Source organism: Mus caroli, unplaced genomic scaffold, assembly GCF_978045245.1.
Source record: "Mus caroli unplaced genomic scaffold, Mus_caroli_1 scaffold_3, whole genome shotgun sequence".
NCBI classification, from domain to species: Eukaryota; Metazoa; Chordata; class Mammalia; order Rodentia; family Muridae; genus Mus; species Mus caroli.
The window spans coordinates 104893548-104914978 of record NW_028227258.1 but is presented as its reverse complement, the minus strand read 5'-3'; the positions used below and the strand labels follow the sequence as shown (position 1 = coordinate 104914978).

Genomic DNA, 21431 nt, shown 5'->3' with positions numbered 1-21431 from the left:
AGCCTTATCATTGTTAAATTTCCTTCTATCTGCCATCACATACTATAACAGGACCCTTTGAGAAATAAGAAAGCTCCAAATTTTTCTAAAGAGCATACTCATGAATTTGAGCAGACACTGTAACAGAAGGGTTCAATGGATGTACAGTGGTACTTGGTACTACATTCACAAACCAAGTTAAAACCCTAAACTATTTTGCCATTTGGAGCTCTTTATTGAGTTTCCCCAACACATCAACTAAAAAATATTTTCTTTTTATTGTTTGAGAACATTTTCTCCTCTCCAATCCCTCTCTTAATCCCACTCCACTCTACTCCTAGTTACTTTTCTCCCTGATTTAATGTACTCTTAAAACAAAACAAAGCAAAACAAAACAAAACAAAACAAAAAACAAAACAAAACAAGAGTCAGGTCAGGCATGGTGGTGTAAGATTTTAATCCCAGCACTTGGAAGGCAGAGGCAGGTGGATCTCTGTGAGTTCAAGACCAGCCTAATCTACAGAGTGAGTTCCAGGACAGCCTGGACTACACAAAGAGACCCTGTCTCAAAACAAACAAACACCGATTCAACTTAGTGCTTCCTGTATGTGCATTGGGGTAGGACTACATACTGAGGCATGGTTAGCATCTCAGGGGTTGAATACCAGAAGAAAAACTAACTCCCTCATCCCCACCCCCTGCAGCCATCACTTGCCAATCGCTCCTCAGCTGGTAATGGGACATTATGAGCCCCATGCCATCTGTGCTGGAAATTTGTTCGGCTTTATTTTGTGCAGGTCATCCCACCTTCTGCGAGTTTATGTGTGCAATAATACTGTCATGTGCAGAAAATACTGTTTCACTACACACATTTTTCTCTCTTGCTTTTACAGTCTTTCCCCTCGCTTTCTTCTGCCGTCATCTCTGAACATTGTACAGAATTCCCATTTAGAGCAGAACACTTCCCAGTCTCTTAGACTACGCGAATTTACTATTCGTGGATCTCTATATTGTCATCTATTGCAAAAGGAAGCTTCTCAGACTCAAGCTGAGAGACGAATTAGTTATAAAGATAAAAACCTGGGCAATTTATCTATCACTAGATCAGCTTTTTATCAGAATAATGTTAGATTCTTCCCCTAGCGATTATAGATTTGGTGCCTAGTTATTAATACTAAGCATAAGTTTAATTCTTATAAAAGAAGATTTCTTGAAAAAAAGTGACTGCTGATAACAGTCACTGGAGGAATTTCAGATAAACAGTGGAAAAGTCAGAGAAGGAAGGACGGAAGCTTGTCCCCAAAGGATGTTGACTGTGTTCCTATCTTACCCTGGGTGTGGACTATATATACAAGCCTCCTAGCTCTTCAGTATAGACTAGATCCTAGATGTTCCTCTCCCCCACCCTAGCCATTAAATCATGTGACTCCTGCAAGCACCTCAGCGAAGTTGATTGCCTACCCCAGCTTCTCAGCTTCTCACTGGTATTTTCTATCATTTTTCTGCCATCCTTCATCGGACCGTGGAAAATAAGTTTTAGCAGTTCTCTTCCAAGGCAAGCAAAGACTGGGACATGAAATGTATTTGTGTGAACCTGAATGTAAATGTTTGAAGTGCTTCTTCATCTTTCCCCCATACGCTCAGTGCATAGGGACAAATATCTACTTTACAGCAAGCTAAAGACATCAGTCAGTAAAGAGGGACGAGTATCTACTTTTCTGCGAGCTAAAGATGTTGCTTGGCCTGCTGCGAATGGGAATTTTGATGAGTAGAAGGCAGAAAGCAAAGGTTTTGAGGGAAGACTACAATGTGGAACTTGATGGACAACACACACTGATTGATTCTCTCCAATGAACAAATGGGTTGTTCTCTGCGTCTTGTGTGGTGAGGTTTAACAAGTTAAGCAGCTTCACCTTACATCCCTGCCTCAGTGCTAGAGGCCAGGAATGCCCCTGTTCTGTTGACATGGGACTGAATCTAGTAGAAGGAAGCCCTTGGACTTCATGCTGCAGAAGATCCTTTCATCAAAACTCCACCCATGGGAGGCCCATAAGAATACTCCCATCTTAATGTTCTTTCCCTGTCTTCTTTCAAAAACTCCACACCCACAATCTTATATTTCTTCTATAACTGTCATCTTCTCTCATTTCTGAGTCAGAGAACTGGATGCAGAATGGGGCTGTCTTTTCAACCGTGTATTGCTGATATCCCACAAGGACAGAGAGTAAACAATAAACCTTCAAGAATTGGGAGATGATGCAGTGGGTACGACTGTTTGCTGTACAAACATGAAGACCTGAGTTTTGGTTTCCAGCACCCAAATAAAAGCCCAGCAATGGCCATTAGTGCCAATGACCCCAGCACTCGAGGGTAGGGGAAGCACAGCCAGTGCACCATCCAGAGCTCAGTCTAAGTGTGACTGCGCCTGAAGGAGATAGAAGGATCCCTGGACCTCACTAGCCAGTCAGCCTAGCAGAGACACCAGAGGACTCCAGATTCAGATTCCCAGAGAGACCCTGTCACACAGGAATGAATGAAGGGTGATAAAGCAGGATACGCTGCATCCTCCTTTGATCTCCACATGGGTGCGTGTGCACACGCACGCGTGTGCACACACACACAGCATTAGCCCATCATCTTCCACTGGAATGACTTTAAAGAACTTTCTAAGTCTATTTGAACTAGATGGAAAATGCTAGTCTGGGTAGAAGGGAACACTAAAAATACTCATTTGTACTTTGGGGTGATTTTGCAGATGTTCAGTGTACACTTCCTTTTGTTTTTGTTTTTTTGTTTGTTTGTTTGTTTTGCTTTGTTTTTTATCTCACACTGGCCCTGAGTTCTCTCGGTGTGTATACAGAACAACCAAAGCACATTTTGTAGACTCTTCAGAATGGACCTCAGTGTCTGCCTCTCTATAACCCTTCTCACAGCCGGCTCACCTGGACAGTGGTCCCAGAGACTTGGCAAAGCATAGTCCACTGTTTCCCTGGCCATCCCTGCCAAGGAGCAAGTGCTCCGTGACAGTTAGGTGTCAGTTGCTTGGTTTTATTGTTGTTGTTTTGTTTTGTTTTGTTTTTGTTTTGTTTTTGTTTTTGCAATAATTCCAACCCCTAAACTTATTGTCCTTAGTTTTGACCTCTAGACTGTCAGTAAAGAGCTAATTCTCTTCCCCACCCCATAGTCCTCTGGCTGACTCATCACACAGTACCAGGATAAGTCAATGCATCGTGTGGAGCTGGTGTAAGTGTGTCTGAGACAACTTAAATGACACAAAACAAACTAGTAACTGAACCGTGCTCCTGAAAGAAGGCAAAGTCTCTGCAGGGGTTTGTTTTCCTCTCTCCCTCCTGCTTTCTAGCTGCCTCCAGCCTCCTCCTCTCTACCTCCATTAGCATCTAGCTTCTCCCAGGGCTCTCTTGCCTTGCCCTTTAGACACAGGTTTCTATTTCTGTATGAAGTTACAAAAACAACCTAATTAGAAAAGTTGGTTTTGCCGATTCTATGACGTGTTGGGAAGAACATGGTATTTAATTACCTAATTGAGTAAACAAATAAATAAATACAGCAGTCGGGCAGTAAAACAAATAGCTGTTCTGATTTTATCCTTTAAAAACGCCAGGCCTGAATTCAGCAGTATCCAATAAGTCCGTGGAATTGCTTCTCTATTAAGGAAAACAAGGCCATCTGGATAAGCCTGTGTTTCAGGCTTTGCGTGAACAAGACCAAGGAAGAGCCAAGCAGATCACTTAGTGTTTGGGAGTCATAACATTAATCAGGATATTAGTGGGTTATGAGAGTGATGTATGCAATGCCCAGGGAATACTTCTTTATTTGGGCAGAGACATTATGAAATTAAAGGGGCAGCGCTGAGCACTGCTTGTCCCAGCCTTCTCTTCAATTGCAACAACTTGAATGTCTTGTCTGTGCTGGTGGATTATTAACAGAGGTTATTGGTCTCCATGGCAAAACAATTGAACGATCGCACAAAACGTAATCTCATTTATGGGGTTGCAAAAAAAAGACAAAGAGTCAGGGATATAAATACCCATTGCCACTGAAGGCCTGCCGTAGTTGAGAAGTGAAGTGTCTCCAAGGTTCAAAGAACTCTGATATTTGGTCCCACTTTTCTTATTGACCCCGGTACAGCCACTGAAACGTGCTGCTGCAATCCCTGAGGAGAACCGTGAAGCTGGTGGCGAGGAGCCTTTGATCTCTCTGCTTTCCTGTGACCCCCAGCATGTGTACTGGGGGCTGTGCCAGGTGCCTGGGGGGCACCCTCATTCCCCTGGCTGTGTTTGGCCTCCTGGCAAATATCCTGTTGTTCTTTCCTGGAGGAAAAGTGGTGAACGACAAAAGCCACCTTTCGGATGAGGTCTGGTACTTCGGAGGAATATTGGGAAGTGGAGTCTTGGTGAGTAGAGAAACCTTAACATTCCCACGAAGGCGAATCCTCATCTGTCCTTATTGCAGGGGATGCCACTCTGAAGCTTACAACCTTTATGCGATGAAAAGTAGTGCCCTAATATAGTTCCCCCTTTCTATTCGCGGCTGAGGACAGCTTGGTTTACTAAGTGGTTCATCCCCAAGTTTGGGCTGGAGTCACCCTAAGACATCTGAGCCCAGAGAACCAAGCTAATAGCCACTTGATTATTTTACTCTAGTCAATTGTGGCAATAAGAACTAAAAACAGAACACAGTGCTTTATACAAATGGATTGACTTAGAATGAAGGGACACAGAAGCTGTAAGTAAGCTCTCATTCAGGAATTCACCGCTTCTTCATCTCCTTGTTTCCAATACGCGTGGAACCTCCAGCTTGTAGTAGTGGAGGCCTTGCTTTTTATACACTGAGTATAAATATATCCTTGCCCTAAACCCACCCTGTAAACGAAAACTCAGCCTATCTACTCTTAAAATCTCCTCACAGAAGTTGACCAAATGGAATCCCTGTACTCAAAACTGCCATGAGCCATCGGCTGTTAGATTTTGCCTGCCCGGCTTAAGCCCCTGAGACCTGAGGTCTTCACTGGCAAGAAAAAGTGTGGGTTTCCCTTCACCCCAGACCCTCTAAGCACTTTTCTTGCCGGCAGATGATCTTCCCTGCGCTTGTGTTCTTGGGCCTGCAGAACAACGACTGCTGCGGATGCTGTGGCAATGAGGGCTGTGGGAAGCGATTTGCGGTGAGTCGTTCTGGGGACAGCTGGCAGAATCTCTGGGGTTCACTGCCGGCTTGTGCTGAGCAGCATGGGTGTGCCAAACAAGTAATCAGCCCCAGCCAAGACTCCTGGGCCATCTGGTACAGGATTAAGCTCTAATTCTCACTGATACGTAATAATAAGAATAAATATAGTCTACAGCCTTCATAGAGGTGTAGATCCATTTTTTACAAGTACACTGAGATGCCAGGGCTTTAAAACCAGAGTGAGGCCCCAGAAGGAAGGCAAAGATGGAGCCACAGGTTTCCCTTTGCCACTAAGAAGACATGAGAACTTGAACAAGTCATGTCCTTCTTCCAGCCCTCAATTGCATCACCATTGAAGGATACTGGGGCACGATAAAAGATGGTATCTTCCCCCTCCCTAAAAGCTAACTAAGCCCCCTTCTTTAGCACAGCAAAGGTCACTCTTTATGGAGGCTCTCTATTTCCCACTGCCATTCAAAATCAGCCTTGGGATTTCAATCTCTTCTCCTTTTTCACGTGGCCATCCATCTTTTAGTTGGTGAAGCAGAGACTAGGGAGGTATTAATGTTCCCAGGGGGCAGGAGGAATGCTGGAATGTGGGTCAGGTCCCATTTCTGCAGCTGGGCAAGACACCAAGTGTAAGATAAGCAAGTTGGACTGGATCAGAATTCCCTAGATATGGACCAAACCCTGGTATAAAGATACACGTATCGAAACAACAAAGAATGTTTTCTTTTACTTATCCTCCAGTTGTTTTCATTTTATGAAGGAAAGAAATCCTTATTTTGATGGGGATAAGTCTTTGCTGTTTCTAAACCTTCAAACTTCCTTTGTAACAAAGGAAAAACAACCTAAAGCTCTAGGAACACAAGGGGCATTAGATGACTAACATTTAATGACACTGTTCATGTTTGCTAATGATTTCAGTTTTTCTTTCAAAGTTGTAATACAAATTAATTAAACAGTTGGATTAAAAACTATCAAGCATTTGGGCATATGATAAGGCAAAAATACAATGGAGGTAGAGCCTGGGTTTCATGAAGAGCAAGGGATGCACCTGCTCCAGCTTCCCAGGATTCATGTTCCCATCGTGGAGACTCCCAAGCCCACGTTGAATTCTTGAAAGTCTCTCTACCCATCCTGAAGCAGAGCCTCCTTGACATTTCTTTCTCACCAACATTTGTTGATTTAGTCCAGAAAGAGGTATTTACACATGAAAGGCCGCTGTGCATGGTGTATTTTATGTACACTGTAGTTTCTCATGTGACATCACATCGTACATAGAATATTCACCTTCTAGAAAACCATCATAACTACTGAAAATGGTCATTTCAGCATTCAAAAATCATCATTTGCAAAGAGTGTAAGAAGTAGCAACGGTGCATTTGATATAATTATGTGCCACGTGTTCTATACACTTGATCATATTTTCATATTGACTCTAAGGGAAAGGAAGCGCTGTATAAACCTTTTTTCCCATCAGAGCATTTATAATTTGTCAAATAAATGGGAGGTAACAATTTGAAAAACAATATTAATTAAGGAATATGGATGAAAATAAATAAAAACCATACCTGTCTTTAAAATCTGTCTTTGCACTTCTGACCTTGAGGAGAGTGGGATAATGGCCAATGGCCAGCTGGTACACAACAGGCCTGTAGCAGGGCAGGCTTGCTTCTGTGTTCCTAGATTTCACTATAACCACGGACAGAAGTGAAGCCATGTCCAAAGTATTATACAAAACTTTAATTTCCTTAGATTTAAATGCAGAGTACAGCAAGAAATTCATTTGTTCCCAGCACAGTTGAGCAAACATGTTCTAAAATATTTGATCTGGTCAATATATATTATCTACCAGGGTTCCTGAGGCCTCCAGGATATAATCTTACTTCTTATCAAATAAGAAGTTAACTTGGCATCACTGGCCTCCCGGCACAACCATGGCCTATGCTATGTTTGTATGGCCTGTGCTGTCATGTCTAAGCTCTAGGTTTCCATACTGGATGCTTTGTGGAACCTGGTAGTGTTCTTATTTCCCTCCAAGACCATGTTTATAGTTAAAGGCTTGGGCTTTATAGTTGTTTAGAGGCTCTGGAACACCAAGTGAGATAGTTACTAGACATTTTTCTCAAACATACACACACACACACACACACACACACACACAGAGCTGCATCATTAAAGCACTACACAGGTACCTATCTGAGTTTTGTAAATGCTCAAGGCATTTCCTTACAAGTAGACACTGCCCCAGTTATCTGTGGAGCTCTGAGAAACTCTGCCAGTAGAAAGATCTGTGAGCAAACACAGCAGAAGCCAGAGTGGCTGTCTGCCCCACCCCCACTGGCATTGTTATGTTTTTCTAGCACATTCCCCAAATGTTAACTGAGCTTGCACCACCATTCCTGTCCTTCAATAATAGAAAAGCAGGAATTGGAAGGCAGGAGCCTTGTGGAGATAACGTGAACCTGTGAACTGTAAACATCCTTGAAACCGTCCACTTCACAGTTTCACTGTGAAGCCTGAGAAAATGAATCTGATGGTCTGTGTCTCTGTCTCTGTCTCTCTGTCTCTCTGTCTCTCTGTGTCTCTGTCTCTGTCTCTCTGTGTCTCTGTGTCTCTGTCTCTGTCTCTGTCTCTCTCTCTCTCTCTCTCTCTCTCTCTCTCTCTCTCTGTCTCTCTCTCTCTCTCTCTCTCTCATATCTAACCATATCTCTATGTGAGAGGGAGGGAGACAGAGGCTTAGTCTCACTCAGCCCAAAGGTCTGAACTCTCAGATTAATTAGGCTGAAATGAGCCAGGAAAAGCGGAAGAAGGAGTACCTTTCAGGGTGACCTGCGTTTGTTTTTAGGTCACTAACTCTTTTTCCCATGCCTTGTCTGTTTGGTCACTGCCCCCTGTACTCTCTTTAATCTTTGAGAAATGTTCATCACTCAGGGCCCAGTGAGACAACTAACTAATTTTATCAACTCGTTCATTTTAGGAAAGGGCCGTTTAGAAACCTTGGACTTGACTCCAAGTTAAGTGTCTTTAATAATGGGATGGAAAGTAGATTGATAAGGAGACAGCGGCGGGCAAGGCAAACATCAAGTAATAAATCCCTACCTCCCCACCCCAGATAGGGCAACGTGGTTGACATTTTGAAGAAAGATCTTGGTGTCATCATCGTAAGGCAACTCTGTGCAGTTAAGTGAGTGAACGCTTCTTCTTGTGCTCGGCTAACCACTGCTCCCTAAAGGCAAAGCCAGAATATCTAGCTCTTTATCCCTTACAGGAGCAGCCAGATTGAAGAAAATTTAAGAAAGGCATTATGGAAGAATAGAAGGGAGGAAGGAGTGCAGGCCCCGAAGGGGATAGGAACTCCATAGGAAGACCAACAGAGTCAACTAACCTGGACTCTTGGGGCTCTCAGAATCTGAACCATCAACCAAAGAACATACACAAGCTGAACCTAGGCCTCCCCACACAGATAGCTGATGTGCAGCTTGGTCTTCTTGTGGGTCCCAGAACAACTGGAACAAGGGCTATCCCAAAAGCTGTTGCCTGTATGTGTATACGGTCTTCTAGCTGGGCTGACTTGTCTGGCCTCAGTGGGAAAGGAAGAGCGTAGCCTAGCAGACACTTGATTTGTGAGAGTAGGGGGGTACCCAAGGGGTCCTACCCATTCAGAGGAGAAGTGGATGGGGGGGGGGAAGGATTGTGGGAGGGAGTGACCAGGAGGCGGGCAGTGAATGAGATGTAAAGCGAATAAGTAAAAAATATTAGAGTAAATTTTTTAAAAAGGCAATGCTTTTAAAGCATGCATTATATGCATTATCATGAAGTAAGAGTTTAGTATAGATCTACATTTTTTTTTTTTTTTTTTTTTTTTTTTTTGGTTTTTCGAGACAGGGTTTCTCTGTGTAACCCTGGCTGTCCTGGAACTCACTTTGTAGACCAGGCTGGCCTTGAACTCAGAAATCCGCCTGCCTCTGCCTCCCGAGTGCTGGGATTAAAGGCGTGCACCACCACGCCCGGCTCTACATTTCTTTATTGTTCTTGCTCTTTAAAAAGCATCTTCTTTAGATAGGAAGGACGCCCAGTAGTGAAATGCTTGCATACCATGTATAGACCATTAGGTTGAATCCCCAGCATGCCAAATATTTGAAACAAAGGCAAAACAAAATAGAAAAGTCAATCCCCCTGCTGTAATATGGGTTCTGGCAATGACAACTGCTAACTGTGGAAAGACCTTACCAGAATCAGAGGAAGGGGTCACAACATTATTGTAAGGAGAAGGAAGAGAAGTCTCAGGCAAGTGTGCTGGTATCAAGGACATACAAACCCGAGATAAATGCTTGCCAGCTGACTGCAGCAAGGAGTTCAAAGGGAGGTGTTGGGGAATTTCTAGACTTTCTCAGGCTCAATCCTCACAAAAGCCCCTTAAGTTACACAATGAAGTCCTCATTTTACAAGTGAGGAATGCCAGTCTGTACATTACATTTCTGATTGTAGTCCCCATAGCTTTCTCAAACAAAGGCAAAGCAAAAAATATAATATACTACTGTTTTCAGAGAAAACCAGTTGGGCTCGCTCTACACTATAATCCCAGTGTTCTGGAGACTAGAATTGGGAAGGAAGGAGGGAGAAGGAGAGAACTAACTTCAGGTAGCCTCTATAGGTCTCTTAGAATGATTGTCAAGTAGAAAGGGCTATGCCCACCAGAGGTATATCCCTAACACATCGCCATTGCTCCACACTGTGAATACTATATCCCCAGGCCACACACTTTCCTCCCCTTCCAGCTCCATTGTCCTTCCCATGTGTTCTGTCCCATATGCTGCAGCATAGAATAGATTGCCAAAGATACAGTCTGAGTAATGACAGATTTGGGCACAATTATCACTGGACCATGATTTGGGGTAGGGGAAGTCATAAAGTTGGCAGGGTGACTTAAAAGGTATTGGATTCCAGAAGTTTCTTATCATCTGTTTCAAGGAAAGCTTTGACAGCACACAACGTGGACATGCATGTTTAGCGGTGTGGATAGAATGTGATTGGGAGGAAGTAGATCAGCAGTAGAGCATTTGGCTGCAGAATGGGTTTCTGGAACGAGCATCTCAGAAGAAATCTGTTTACTTTTGCTTTTCTCCCTAGATTTTTGCATTTTGCATTTGTAGAAAGGAAGGTAAGAGTACAAGAATTAAAATATTATAGAACAATAATAATAAATTTTGTACTAATCCTAATATATTGAGTGTGTTATAGTGTCACAGAAGTTTTCCTAAAATAAGCACAAAAGATCCCTTGTGCTTGTCAGTAAATGGTCTGCTGGGCATTAGTTAGTAGCTCACACTACTTTAACCCTGAGGGATATCTGGCTCTTGTAGAGGGGGTCACTTGTCACTACTGAATAGGCTCTCTTACTCATTAATTATCATTGACTATAATTATTAATTATAATTGAACCTCATTATACAGAAGAGGAAACGAGAAAGAATGTTTAACTTCTCGAGGTCAGGTGGGAGGAGCTAGGATTTAGATCCAGATCCTGCACCTGTGGCTCATACCCATTTGTGGTCATGTGAGCATTAGTGTTCCTCTTTTCTATTTATTGCTTTCAGGGAGATAAAGAATCCTGCAGGACAAATGCCAGGATGAGTGTTTCCATGCTAGACTCCAAATTCTGGCAGGCAGTGCTGCTCTCAAGAGGTGGTGATGTTTGGAAGCTGTCCCAAGTCCCAAGACTGTCCACTTTAAATATTATCAGTTTGGGAGTGGCTACCCTAACATAACTAATTTCATCTCAGTAAATTCCATTTGAATTAAAGACGTTTTAACATAAAAATTTATGATAAATAGGACTCAACCCATACTGGCTTAGGCCAGATCATATCTGGCTAGGAATGGTGGCACAGACCTTTAATCTAGCACTTGAGGGAGGCAGCTGCAGGTGTATCTCTGTGAGTTCTAGACCAGCCTAGTCTATATAGTAAGACCCTATATCAAAACAATAAAAAAAATTAAAATATCATATATTTATTGATAGTTATAGAGTGACAGTACACTTACCAACTTTTAAAGATATTTTTGTGTGATATAAATTATAGCAACATATTGTAAAGTGCACCTTCCTTTATGTGATTCACCTATTCTGTAGGATTATGAAAATTAAAGTGTTTGTTTTATTTATTTTACATGGGTTATTTCAAACTGGAACTCAAAAGTATAACATACGACCTGTAGCTTTCTGAACCTGTAACCCAGTGCCCCATTTTTCCAGATACATCATATAGTGATATAAAGCAGGACTTATTCACTTAAGAATGACTGCATTCCTCTATCTATCACATTCCCTTCTTTCTTGAGAGAAAGCATTGCTATAAACTCAATGAACACCAGATCCATGAATTTTACTTTTACTTTTTTTTTACTGCCAAAAATTTCAAATGACCTAGATAAAGATTATTCAATATGATAGCCAAGTGTGACTACAGAAAATGTGGGAATTGCCTAATCTACACAAAATATGACCATATTCCAAAGAACTTATACGAAAAAGGCATATATTTTATACTGATTTCATGCTAAAGTGATAACATGTTAAATATGTAAAATTAAACAAAATACATTGTTAATTTCTTCTATATCTTTCTTTTAGCTAGGCCATTTACATTATATATGAAATTAACATTGTAGACAGAGGTGGTCTAGAAGATGTTCAAACAGTTACACTATTGCCTTGTTGGTGGTTTCTGTTAACCTGACTTCTCACTTGCCTAAATGCAGATGATTACATCTATACTCACTCTTTGGCATTCCCCCAGATGGCTCAGTGATTAAGAGCACTGACTGCTCTACCAGAGGTCCTGAGTTCAAATCCCAGCAACCACATGGTAGCTCACAACCATCTGTAACAACATCTGATACCCTCTTCTGGTGTCTGAAGACAGCTACAGTGTATTTACATATAACAAATAAAATAAATCTTAAAAAAAATTTTTAAAAAAAGAAAGAAAGAAAATTACAAATGAACATGCTCTCAAAATAACATTCATCCTGCTATTTTCTAAACAGGGTCTCTCATGTGTCCTAGACTGGTTTAAATTTAATAGATAGCTCAGAATGACCTTGAATTTCTGATTCTCTTGCCTCTTTCTCCAAAAGCATGATTACAGGCATACCATTGTGTACCAGAGAGTGTGGCATTCCTCAATCAATGAATGAGCAAAAAATGAGAGGGAAGTGAAAAGGCGGAGTACAGGACACAAAGCTTCACCCTTACAGAGCTAGACATCTCCCTTGTAATAACAAATGACTCCTACCCTACGGCCACCATGTTCAGCGTCAGGCCGGGCAGGTATACTGAATGGCGTAACTGGACATAATTAATCTCTGCCTAAGAGCTTTGTTGTCTCTCTTCTTTCAGATGTTCACCTCCACGTTGTTTGCTGTGATTGGATTCTTAGGTGCTGGCTACTCATTTATCGTCTCAGCTGTTTCCATCAACAAGGGTCCTAAATGCTTCATGGCCAATGGTACATGGGGATACCCCTTCCACGATGGGTAAGGCTCCACTGAACAATGATCATAATGGGGTGACAGCCTCTCCACCATGTACTCTCAGCATGTCACCCCCTCAAGGCAAAGCTCGCTGTGCAGTTCAGAGAAGTTGCATAGTTTTCACTTCTGATTGTCCTTTTGACAAACACCAGAGATGTAACTAGAAGAGGATGCCTCAGTTATCTGGAGAAAAATTGTTGTGTCACCTGTCCCATCCAAACATTAGCAAGCTGTATTAAATATTTTTGTCCTCAAGGAGTGTAGCTAGGACTAGAAGTCAGAACATCTAGCTGCTTTAGATGCTTGGTCTCCAATAGCATAAGCAAAATCTGCCTACTACATAGTCACCATAGTGATAGTCCCAGCAGAATAGATTAATTCTGCACTAGTGAATTGAATTCCACAATTCTAGCCATATTTCAGGTTCTCACTAGCTGTTTGTGGTTTGTAGCTATTGAGGTGAATAGCAAATATACAGATGTTTCCATTTCCGTTGATGTGCTGTTAGACAACTACACTCTATCCTCTGAGAAGCTTGGATTTTTTCTCATCTGTTCATTATCTCAGACCCTCTATTCACACACTGACTGATTATCATTGGGAGACAGGAAGTATGGCCCTTGGATATTCTAACACATAGAGAATGGGCCCATTGGAGGAAAAAAAAAAAAACAACTCATAGTATATCAATAAACAGTTGTCCTTCATCGTCTACTGAGGCTCCAGGACATCTATAGTTATTTATACCCAAATAACTTTAGCCTTGCACAGGCCAGCACAGCATTTGCATATTGCTTATAATCCTTGATGCAATGTAAATGCAATGCAAACAATTGATACACTGTTTTGCTTAGAGAACAATGACATGTTCATTACAGATGCCATTTTATCAGCTGTTTATGACCAAACTTACATGTGTGGAACCTGAACATGCAGAGGGAAAGCTGTATTAACTGAGACTCCTCTTTGTTCCTTTGCAACGAAATCCTTAGAAACTTCAAGAATCATCTTCAGCTAGGGAGGTGGGAGGCATTGGCTCAGATCTGGTGGCCTTGGTGTGTTCACTGGCATCAAGTACCTCAACTTTATTCTCACAACTAACCAAGTCGAGGTGGCTGTCATCTTCACATCACACACTGCGACTCCAAAGTGTTTCTTTTACTGTGGAAAATCCCCATGTCTTTCAGAGAACTGTTGAGACTCCATCACTGTGGGGTTGGGTTGAGGAATGTAGCATTCAGACACCAGCGGGCTGAGCTTTCTCTTGAGGTATTTTGTCAATAGCTCAGTCTCTCCCCTAGGAAGAATACGGAGAGCAGTGGATTACTTCTTTCTGATGAACACTTCTGCTATCGCTTCCATCAACAGCATCCCTGCAGTGTTGCCACAGAGTTCTGTGGTGTTCTGCTGTGTAAAAAAACATTGCCTTCCTAAAGGCTATGTCGAAAACAAAGGCTAGAGAAACAGAAACACAACAGGGCAAAGTACTACTCCAAAGCAATACAACAACCCAGTGGTTCTGACCTGGAAGACCTCTCACCCGCCCCTAGAATAGATAAATTCACATCCTGCTTCAGGTAGAATGGAATCAATGACCACGGTCTGGAGAGTGACCATTGCCCTGTAGATAACAGCAGAGTGTTGACTAAGGTAAAAGCAGGAACAAGTGTTTCAGAGCCCTGTGTATTGGTGCTTCTCATGTGGCCTCTTCTCACCATCCCCCTCTGTATCCGGTGCATTACTCTCACGGGTGTTCTCATTCTATGTCACTTCCTCTATTCCTCACAGTGACAGGCAACTCATTCATCAGCAGTGTCAGGTGACAGTTTCATAATGAAAACAGTACAGCATCAACCTGATTGGAAGGAACAAGATTCCAGAATTCTCCTGTCTCTGTTTAGTGTAGATGAAGAAAGTCCCCAGGATTAGGAGTGAGGAGGAAAGGCAAAGGTTACCAAGGTGGCTCCCAAGATTCCAGCTTGGACCATAGAACCCACAGTCTCTCGGTGCTGAGGAGTCTAGCACTCATTTTCTCAGAAATGTTTGCTGATGGTGATATTAAGGGAACAACGAGTAAATTTTATATGCCACAATATTCACATTAGAGGCGCATCCTCGGGTAAAGCCATTAGGAGACCTCTGCTTTACGTTCTTTTGTCTTTCTTAGACAGGATTTCATGTGTCCCAGGCTGGTTTGTCTGACAGATAGCCCAGCATGGAAGCAGGAAGCCCTGTGTGACCCCACAGCTCCTACCCACCGTCTCTAGGGAACGATAATACCCACTTCTCCCTCAAAATGTCACACCTTTAGAGTGCCACAAGCTCTTCCTATACAGAAATTTAAGTCTTTTCCTGTGTGGAATTCCTGTATGCTAACAAAAACTTGAATTACATTTAAAATTTGGTTAGATTCTAGTCTTTTTTTTTTTAAGATTTATTTTTCATTTTGAAGTGTGTGTGTATGCATGTGCAAGTTGTAGAAGTGTCAGGAACATATGGAGGCCATAAGAAGACATCAAATCTCCTATAGCTTGAGGTCACAGGTAGGTATAAGCCACTCGTGTTTGTGTCCTCTACAAGAGCAGTACATACTCTTAATTATGGGGCTGTCTCTTAAATCCCTGTTTATTCTTATATTTTCCTTTTGTCTTATTTGTACAGTTGTTTTCCCCATGTGTATGACTGTACACCATATGCCTGGTGCCTGAGGAGGCCAGAGGAGGGCACCAGATCCCTAAAACTGTACATGGCTGTAAGATCCCGTGTAGGTGCCAGGAATTGATCCAGGATCTCTGGTTGAGCAGCCAGAGCAGCCACCGAACAGTCTCTCCATATCCCCAATTTGTGTTATTTGTTGAGTTGGATCTTTTTGTTTTAGCTAACAATATAGCCAAGGAGAAACTTGAATGTCTGATCCTGCCTCCACCTCCTTAATTCTAGAATTATAACTATGTACCACCTCATCTCTTTTACGCTGTGTAGTGGATAACACTCAGGGCCTTGTGCATGCCAGGCAAGCACACTACCCACTGAGATGCATCTTTTTTGTTCATTTTTGGAGTGGGTGTTTTGTTTGTTGAGACAGGCTATCACACCATAGTTTGGGATTTGCCTCAAACTCAAGGCATCTTGCCTCCAGCTCCTAAGTGCTGAGATTACAGCTGTGAGCCATCACATCTGGATTAGATGCTTCCTTTTAGTTATGAGACATGGTCTATTTTCCATGGCTTTGGATAGCCACTTGATAATTTGTGACAATAGAGTTGGTCTCTAATAATAATAATACCTAGGATGAAGGGCACCAACATGGATGCAGTGCATACCTTTTGCAGCTTCATTTTCTGCTTCTTTATGAATGTGTGCGTGCTTATTCATCCTCTTGGCCAGCCCACAAACATTGCTCTATCATTTAGTAGTTTGTGACTGAGACAAGTGACTTAAAGTCCCTGTGCCTCCAATGGCCCCATCATCCACAAACAAGGATACTGTGCCAGCATTCTTGTTTGTGGAATGGGAGAAAAAGAGTTCTTGCTTTCTGTAAACAATAAAGGAGTGAAAATGTGAAGTGTCCAAGACAGTGTCAGCATGAAAGACCTTCTCAGTGAGATTTGCTTGGGTTCTTTTTATTGTTATTAAAGGGTATCTCATCATAGAGCTTGTCTTGCACAAGAGAAATAGTAATGGCAACACACACATTTGTCAAATGTCTCCCTCCTCTCTGCACCTCTGTCACCTATAGTGATTATCTTAAAGACCAAGCCTTGTGGAGCGAGTGCGAAGAGCCCCGTGATGTGGTCCCCTGGAACCTCACCCTCTTCTCCATTCTGCTGGTCATCGGAGGGATCCAGATGATTCTCTGTGCCATCCAGGTGATCAATGGCCTCCTGGGAACTCTCTGTGGAGACTGCCAGTGCTGTGGCTGCTGTGGGGTAAGTTAGGATTCCCCTGTTTCTTCTCAGAGCAAAAGAGGGCAAGTCAGGCCACCATCTCGATGTGACGAGGGGTAGTGAGTATGGCTGCCTGGGAAAAAACTAGCCACTCTGTGGTTCCTGCCAGCTCATACAAACAGCACATGTAGTGAACAATATTATTGCATGTGTAGTGATCACACTCCCTAACTCTCTCCCTCTCTCTCTCCCTCTCCCTCTCCCTCTCCCTCTCCCTCTCCCTCTCCCTCTCCCTCTCCCTCTCCCTCTCCCTCTCCCTCTCCCTCTCCCTCTCCCTCTCCCTCTCCCTCTCCCTCTCCCTCTCCCTCTCCCTCTCTCTCCCTCTGTCTTGCTCTTTCTCCTCCCTCTGTGTGTGTGTGTGTGTGTGTGTGTGTGTGTGTGTGTATGTGCATTCAACATTTACAAAAGAGCTTTGAGGAAGTGTTTGCCAGATGGGCATGTTCCTTGTAAGCACATTACATCTGGCCTCAAACTCTCACTTTTTCCAGTGAAGAAGATCAATGTAGAACCTAAACAATTTCTGATACAAGAAGAGAAAAAGGGAAATTAGTCAAGAAGACTTTCTAAATTCCATGATAAAATATCAATAACAAAGTATAAAAAAATAAAAAACAAATCTATAGATAATAAAGCAGTCAAATTATTTAAATATATAATCAAATTAGATGGGGCAATTGCATATCCCCATGCATTTATTATAAATATATTGAGACATGACTAAAATAGTAACATTCTACATTTCAAATAAGCAATAGATATGTATGAATGTATGTATGTATATGTATATATACATATATATGAAAATATGTGTGAAGGCACATACACAAAATTAAATGATGACCTGGAAAGTCTCCCTCCCTCCCTTCTACTCTCTCAGATTCTCCCAGGTTCTCACTGTATAAAGCTGTGAATTTTCTTATATATCCTTCCAGTCTTTTAAAATTATTTTTATCCACCAAGTGTGAAAAAATATTCTTGCTAAAACTATAATAATATTGAAAACACTAGACTAAGGGTCTTGAAAGACTAGTCCATTGTTAATGCATTTTCCTAGCATACACGAGGCTCCACTAGCAGCACCACAGATGAGTGTGCTGGGGAGGTCATTCGAAAATAGAATATGAAACTTACATATTAAATAATATACAATGCAAAAATAAAAATAATACCTAGAAATAGAAAAAATCCAATGAAAAGTGCTGTCAGAATTATTTTAAATGAAGACTTACTTTTTTCTTTCCTTCTAAATTATAGTATTACAAAAGTTAGTACTCATATATTGCTTTGAAAATATAAAAACATCTTTATTGCAAGATGGTTCAGTGGGCAAAGGCACTGGCTGCTAAAACTGTCAACCTTAGTTCAATCCACAGGACCCACCAGAAGAAGGAGACAGCCAACTCTCAAAGGTGTTAACTGATCTCCCCTCAAGCAATGCACACACACACACACACACACACACGAACAACATTGTAAAGATTTAATAAACAAAAATATGTTTTTAAATGCAAGTCTTGGTTCAATTCTCAGAACCCATGGTGGAAGAAGAAAACTGCCTCTGCCTCCTGAGCTTGGGATTAAAGGCATGCACCTCCACACTTGGTCTTGTTTTTAGTCTTTAAACAATTAGAAAGGACGATTGCTAGTTATCAGCCAACACAGTATTATTTTTTTGTGATAGTAATTAAGAATATTGAGCATTTTGGAAGATAGATAGATAGATAGATAGATAGATGACTCCGTGGTTAAGAACACTGGCTGTTCTTCAAGAGAACCCAGGTTTGATCCACATGTTAACATACAACAATCTGAAAATCCAGTTACAAGGGGTCTGATGCCTTTCTTTGGCCTCTCCAGCACTAAGCACAAACGTAGTACACATATATACATGCAGGCAAAATACCCATATGCATAAAACAAAAATAAATAAGTCTGTAAGAATGTTGAACATTTAAATCTCACAGTTCATTAAAAATGAATGTCTACCTCCTAAGCCAGGTAAACTAAGAGTCATATTTTAGCTTCTTAGGTAGATAGTAATAGTTCACTAAATCTAAAGATCTCTGTCTGTTTAAAAGCATAGCCATAAATAAGTGCCAGTATATGAGTCTCTTCACTACATTTAACTTGCCAAGACTCTGTACATAGATGATATAATGACTAAATCATTGATAATAGAAAGACTATGGACAGATTCATGGTTTTCAGCATGTAAGCAACAGGGGGATTGACAAAGAGGATGAGTCATAAGAATTCCATTTTTCTTTTCTTTTTTCACACCCTCCCTACCAACTTTCTTATTTTGAAAACACATCTACAGAAAAATTTAAGGGACACACAATGTGTACTGAATTCTCTCACCTGTATTGATGGTTCATCAATATGTGTTCTCCCACCCTTTCTGAACTCTTAGAAAGTGATTTGTAGACTGTGAAACTCGATTGCTGTGTATTTCAGTTCCAAATTCCATCTCACAAGGAGTCCTTTCTTGTGGGTAGTTTGCCTCTAATCCAGAAACATCATTCCTACCCCAGAAGCACAGGGTGGAAAGAGCCCAGTACCACACCTGCTAATCAAATGACTTAAGCAAGTTGGCTGACTTCTTAGCATCCTGCTGTCCCAACTACCTGTGGCCTCGCTTATGCAGAAGGCGTGCAAGTCTACCTTGGTTCAGTCAAGCTCAGTGCCTTCAGAGCCTGGTGTCTTTTTAAAAGTGGTTGATGAGGCTATTCCTTACAATCCTAGCTGTGAGAACTGGGTGGGTGGCCAACTAGTGGCCAGGTGCCCTGATTTGGTTATCTATAAAATGGGAGATTATCTCGGTGTGTACTTCAAGGTAATAGCTATAGACTGATTTTTTTGCACTCATGAGACTTGGCAAATGATACTTATATTTGTTTAATCCTCATATAAAACTCAGGAGGGCAACCTAAGCTGGGCTTCAAGGCCTCAGACCGATGTATATTCACCGTGGTTTTCAACAAAGCACCCTATGCACCGCAGTTGTGTTTACTAATAAATGATCTCAAAGAAAAACAAGAAAGCTTCCATGCCTGTAACTGAAAACAAGTAAGCCACGGATTTAATTAGGAAACTAACTCATCAAAGTGTTGAGAGCGTTCAGAAGGTAACCCATTAATGGATGAGAGAAGTCAAAAGGCAGGAAAGGGGAGGGCTAGAACAGGGAGAGAACTGCAGAAAAGAAAGACATCTTAATTAATTTTCTTTTCTTACCCTCTAGGGTGATGGACCAGTCTAACAGGTTATGAAGAGCTGTTCCACGTCTACAGTACATCGCGTGGGAAGACATGCCCCAGGCCCAGCCCTGACCACATGTGTTGCTAATGCCTGTCTGGTTCCTCTCTGGCAGAGCTTGGCAGGCACAAGAGATCCTTTTCTCTTTCCAAACAACTTAGCACAATCTAGAAATTCGGTGGTTTTTTTTTTTTTTTTCAAATAAAAAACTAGTTAGATAACTTTACAAATTAGGTCCTTTCTTGAATTCCAGAACAAGTTCAAAGCAGTTTTTTTTTTCATTCTTTCCCATAAGAAAAGATAAAATAGACAAGGTCACTTATCCTGCCATATTGTCTCTTTGTATATAAAGATGTTCATATTTTAGGAATATTTGCATAACTCAAATGGATAAAACATTAAAATGAAAACCAGTTTTTCAGGATGCATAGGTAAGGAATGATTGCTATATTATATATAATTTTTATGTGAAGCCTGTTTTGACTAACGTGTCTGGATTACTTGTAACTAGTTTTATGAGCCTGTCATAATTTGCCAGGGTTCCCACATGTATATTAAATTAATTAAATTCAGAATTAAAATAATAAAAGTGTGTGTGTGCGTGTGTGTGTGTGTGTGTGTGTGTGTGTGTGTTGTGTGTGTTTGAGAGAGAGAGAGAGAGAGAATGAATCATGTTTGTTTGTCCTTTTTCTTTTTATAAATGCATTCTTTTTTTTTGCTTTTTATTGGTGTTTTATTTTTCAGTTTTGTTTATATGGTAGGTTGAATTCGTTTTGAGGTTTGTGAGGTTTTTTTGGTTTGGGGGTGTTTTTTCCGTTTGGTTGGTTTTTGTTTTGGTGTTTTGGTTTTTGGGTTTTAGGTTTTGGGTTTTGGGTTTGGGGTTTTTTTTTAGATTTGCTATAGAATCCAAGCTGCTCTAGAAATCATGATCTTCCCACAACTACCTTCTCAGTGTGGGTATTACAAGCATATGCCATCGTGCCTGGCCAACAAGCATTAAAAAGTCATATGTAGCTGGCTTGGATAATAATTTTTCAGTCTATTGGGCAAGATTAAGAGCTCATGCTAATTCCACATACTGTGATAATAGGTTAACTTTGGTTTTATTGGTCAGACACTAATGTAAAATCAAAATTCATTTGGCTTCAAATATCACTTCTACAACACACCAGCTTAGAGGAGCCTGAAAGTGAATTTGTAAGTCTCCATTTCCCTGTCTGTAAAAGGAGTATTGAAATACATTTAGCTGAGGTACTTGGAAGTTACCAAGTATGAAACAAAGGGTCTCAGCATGATCAATGTAACTTGCAAATACTACAGAGGAGGTTGAGGGAAATACCATCCAGACTCACTTCCAGAGCCACCGGTCAGGTAAACTGCACTGTGATGGTTAGGTGCACTCAAGACTTGGTTCTCATACCCACCACCTATTGTGTGTTGGTCACCCCAAAAGTCAGGCACTAAGGATGCAAAGTGCCACACGCTATGATCATTGTTGTATTGCCGTGAACTCTATAAGGTGAG

General features: G+C 41.4%; 1 protein-coding gene across 1 annotated transcript; it reads left to right on the top strand.

Moving 5' to 3' along the window:
* The first annotated feature begins 3964 nt into the window (after positions 1-3964).
* Positions 3965-20496, top strand: Tm4sf4 (transmembrane 4 L six family member 4). Its single transcript, XM_021158287.3, has 5 exons — positions 3965-4393; positions 5072-5161; positions 12572-12708; positions 16445-16634; positions 19894-20496. The coding sequence occupies exons 1-5, from the start codon at positions 4220-4222 to the stop codon at positions 19909-19911; spliced, it is 609 nt and encodes a 202-aa protein (XP_021013946.1). The 5' UTR covers positions 3965-4219; the 3' UTR covers positions 19912-20496.
* Positions 20497-21431: the final 935 nt, after the last annotated feature.

What these genes read in the sequence shown, in the direction of transcription:
- Tm4sf4 (XM_021158287.3), top strand. Translation starts at nt 4,220, where the DNA reads ATGTGTACTGGGGGCTGTGCCAGGTGCCTGGGGGGCACCCTCATTCCC. An exon ending in GCTGTGGGAAGCGATTTGCG is followed by an intron (nt 5,162 to 12,571) that starts GTGAGTCGTTCT and finishes CTCTTCTTTCAG; the next exon opens with ATGTTCACCTCCACGTTGTT. An exon ending in GGATACCCCTTCCACGATGG is followed by an intron (nt 12,709 to 16,444) that starts GTAAGGCTCCAC and finishes TGTCACCTATAG; the next exon opens with TGATTATCTTAAAGACCAAG.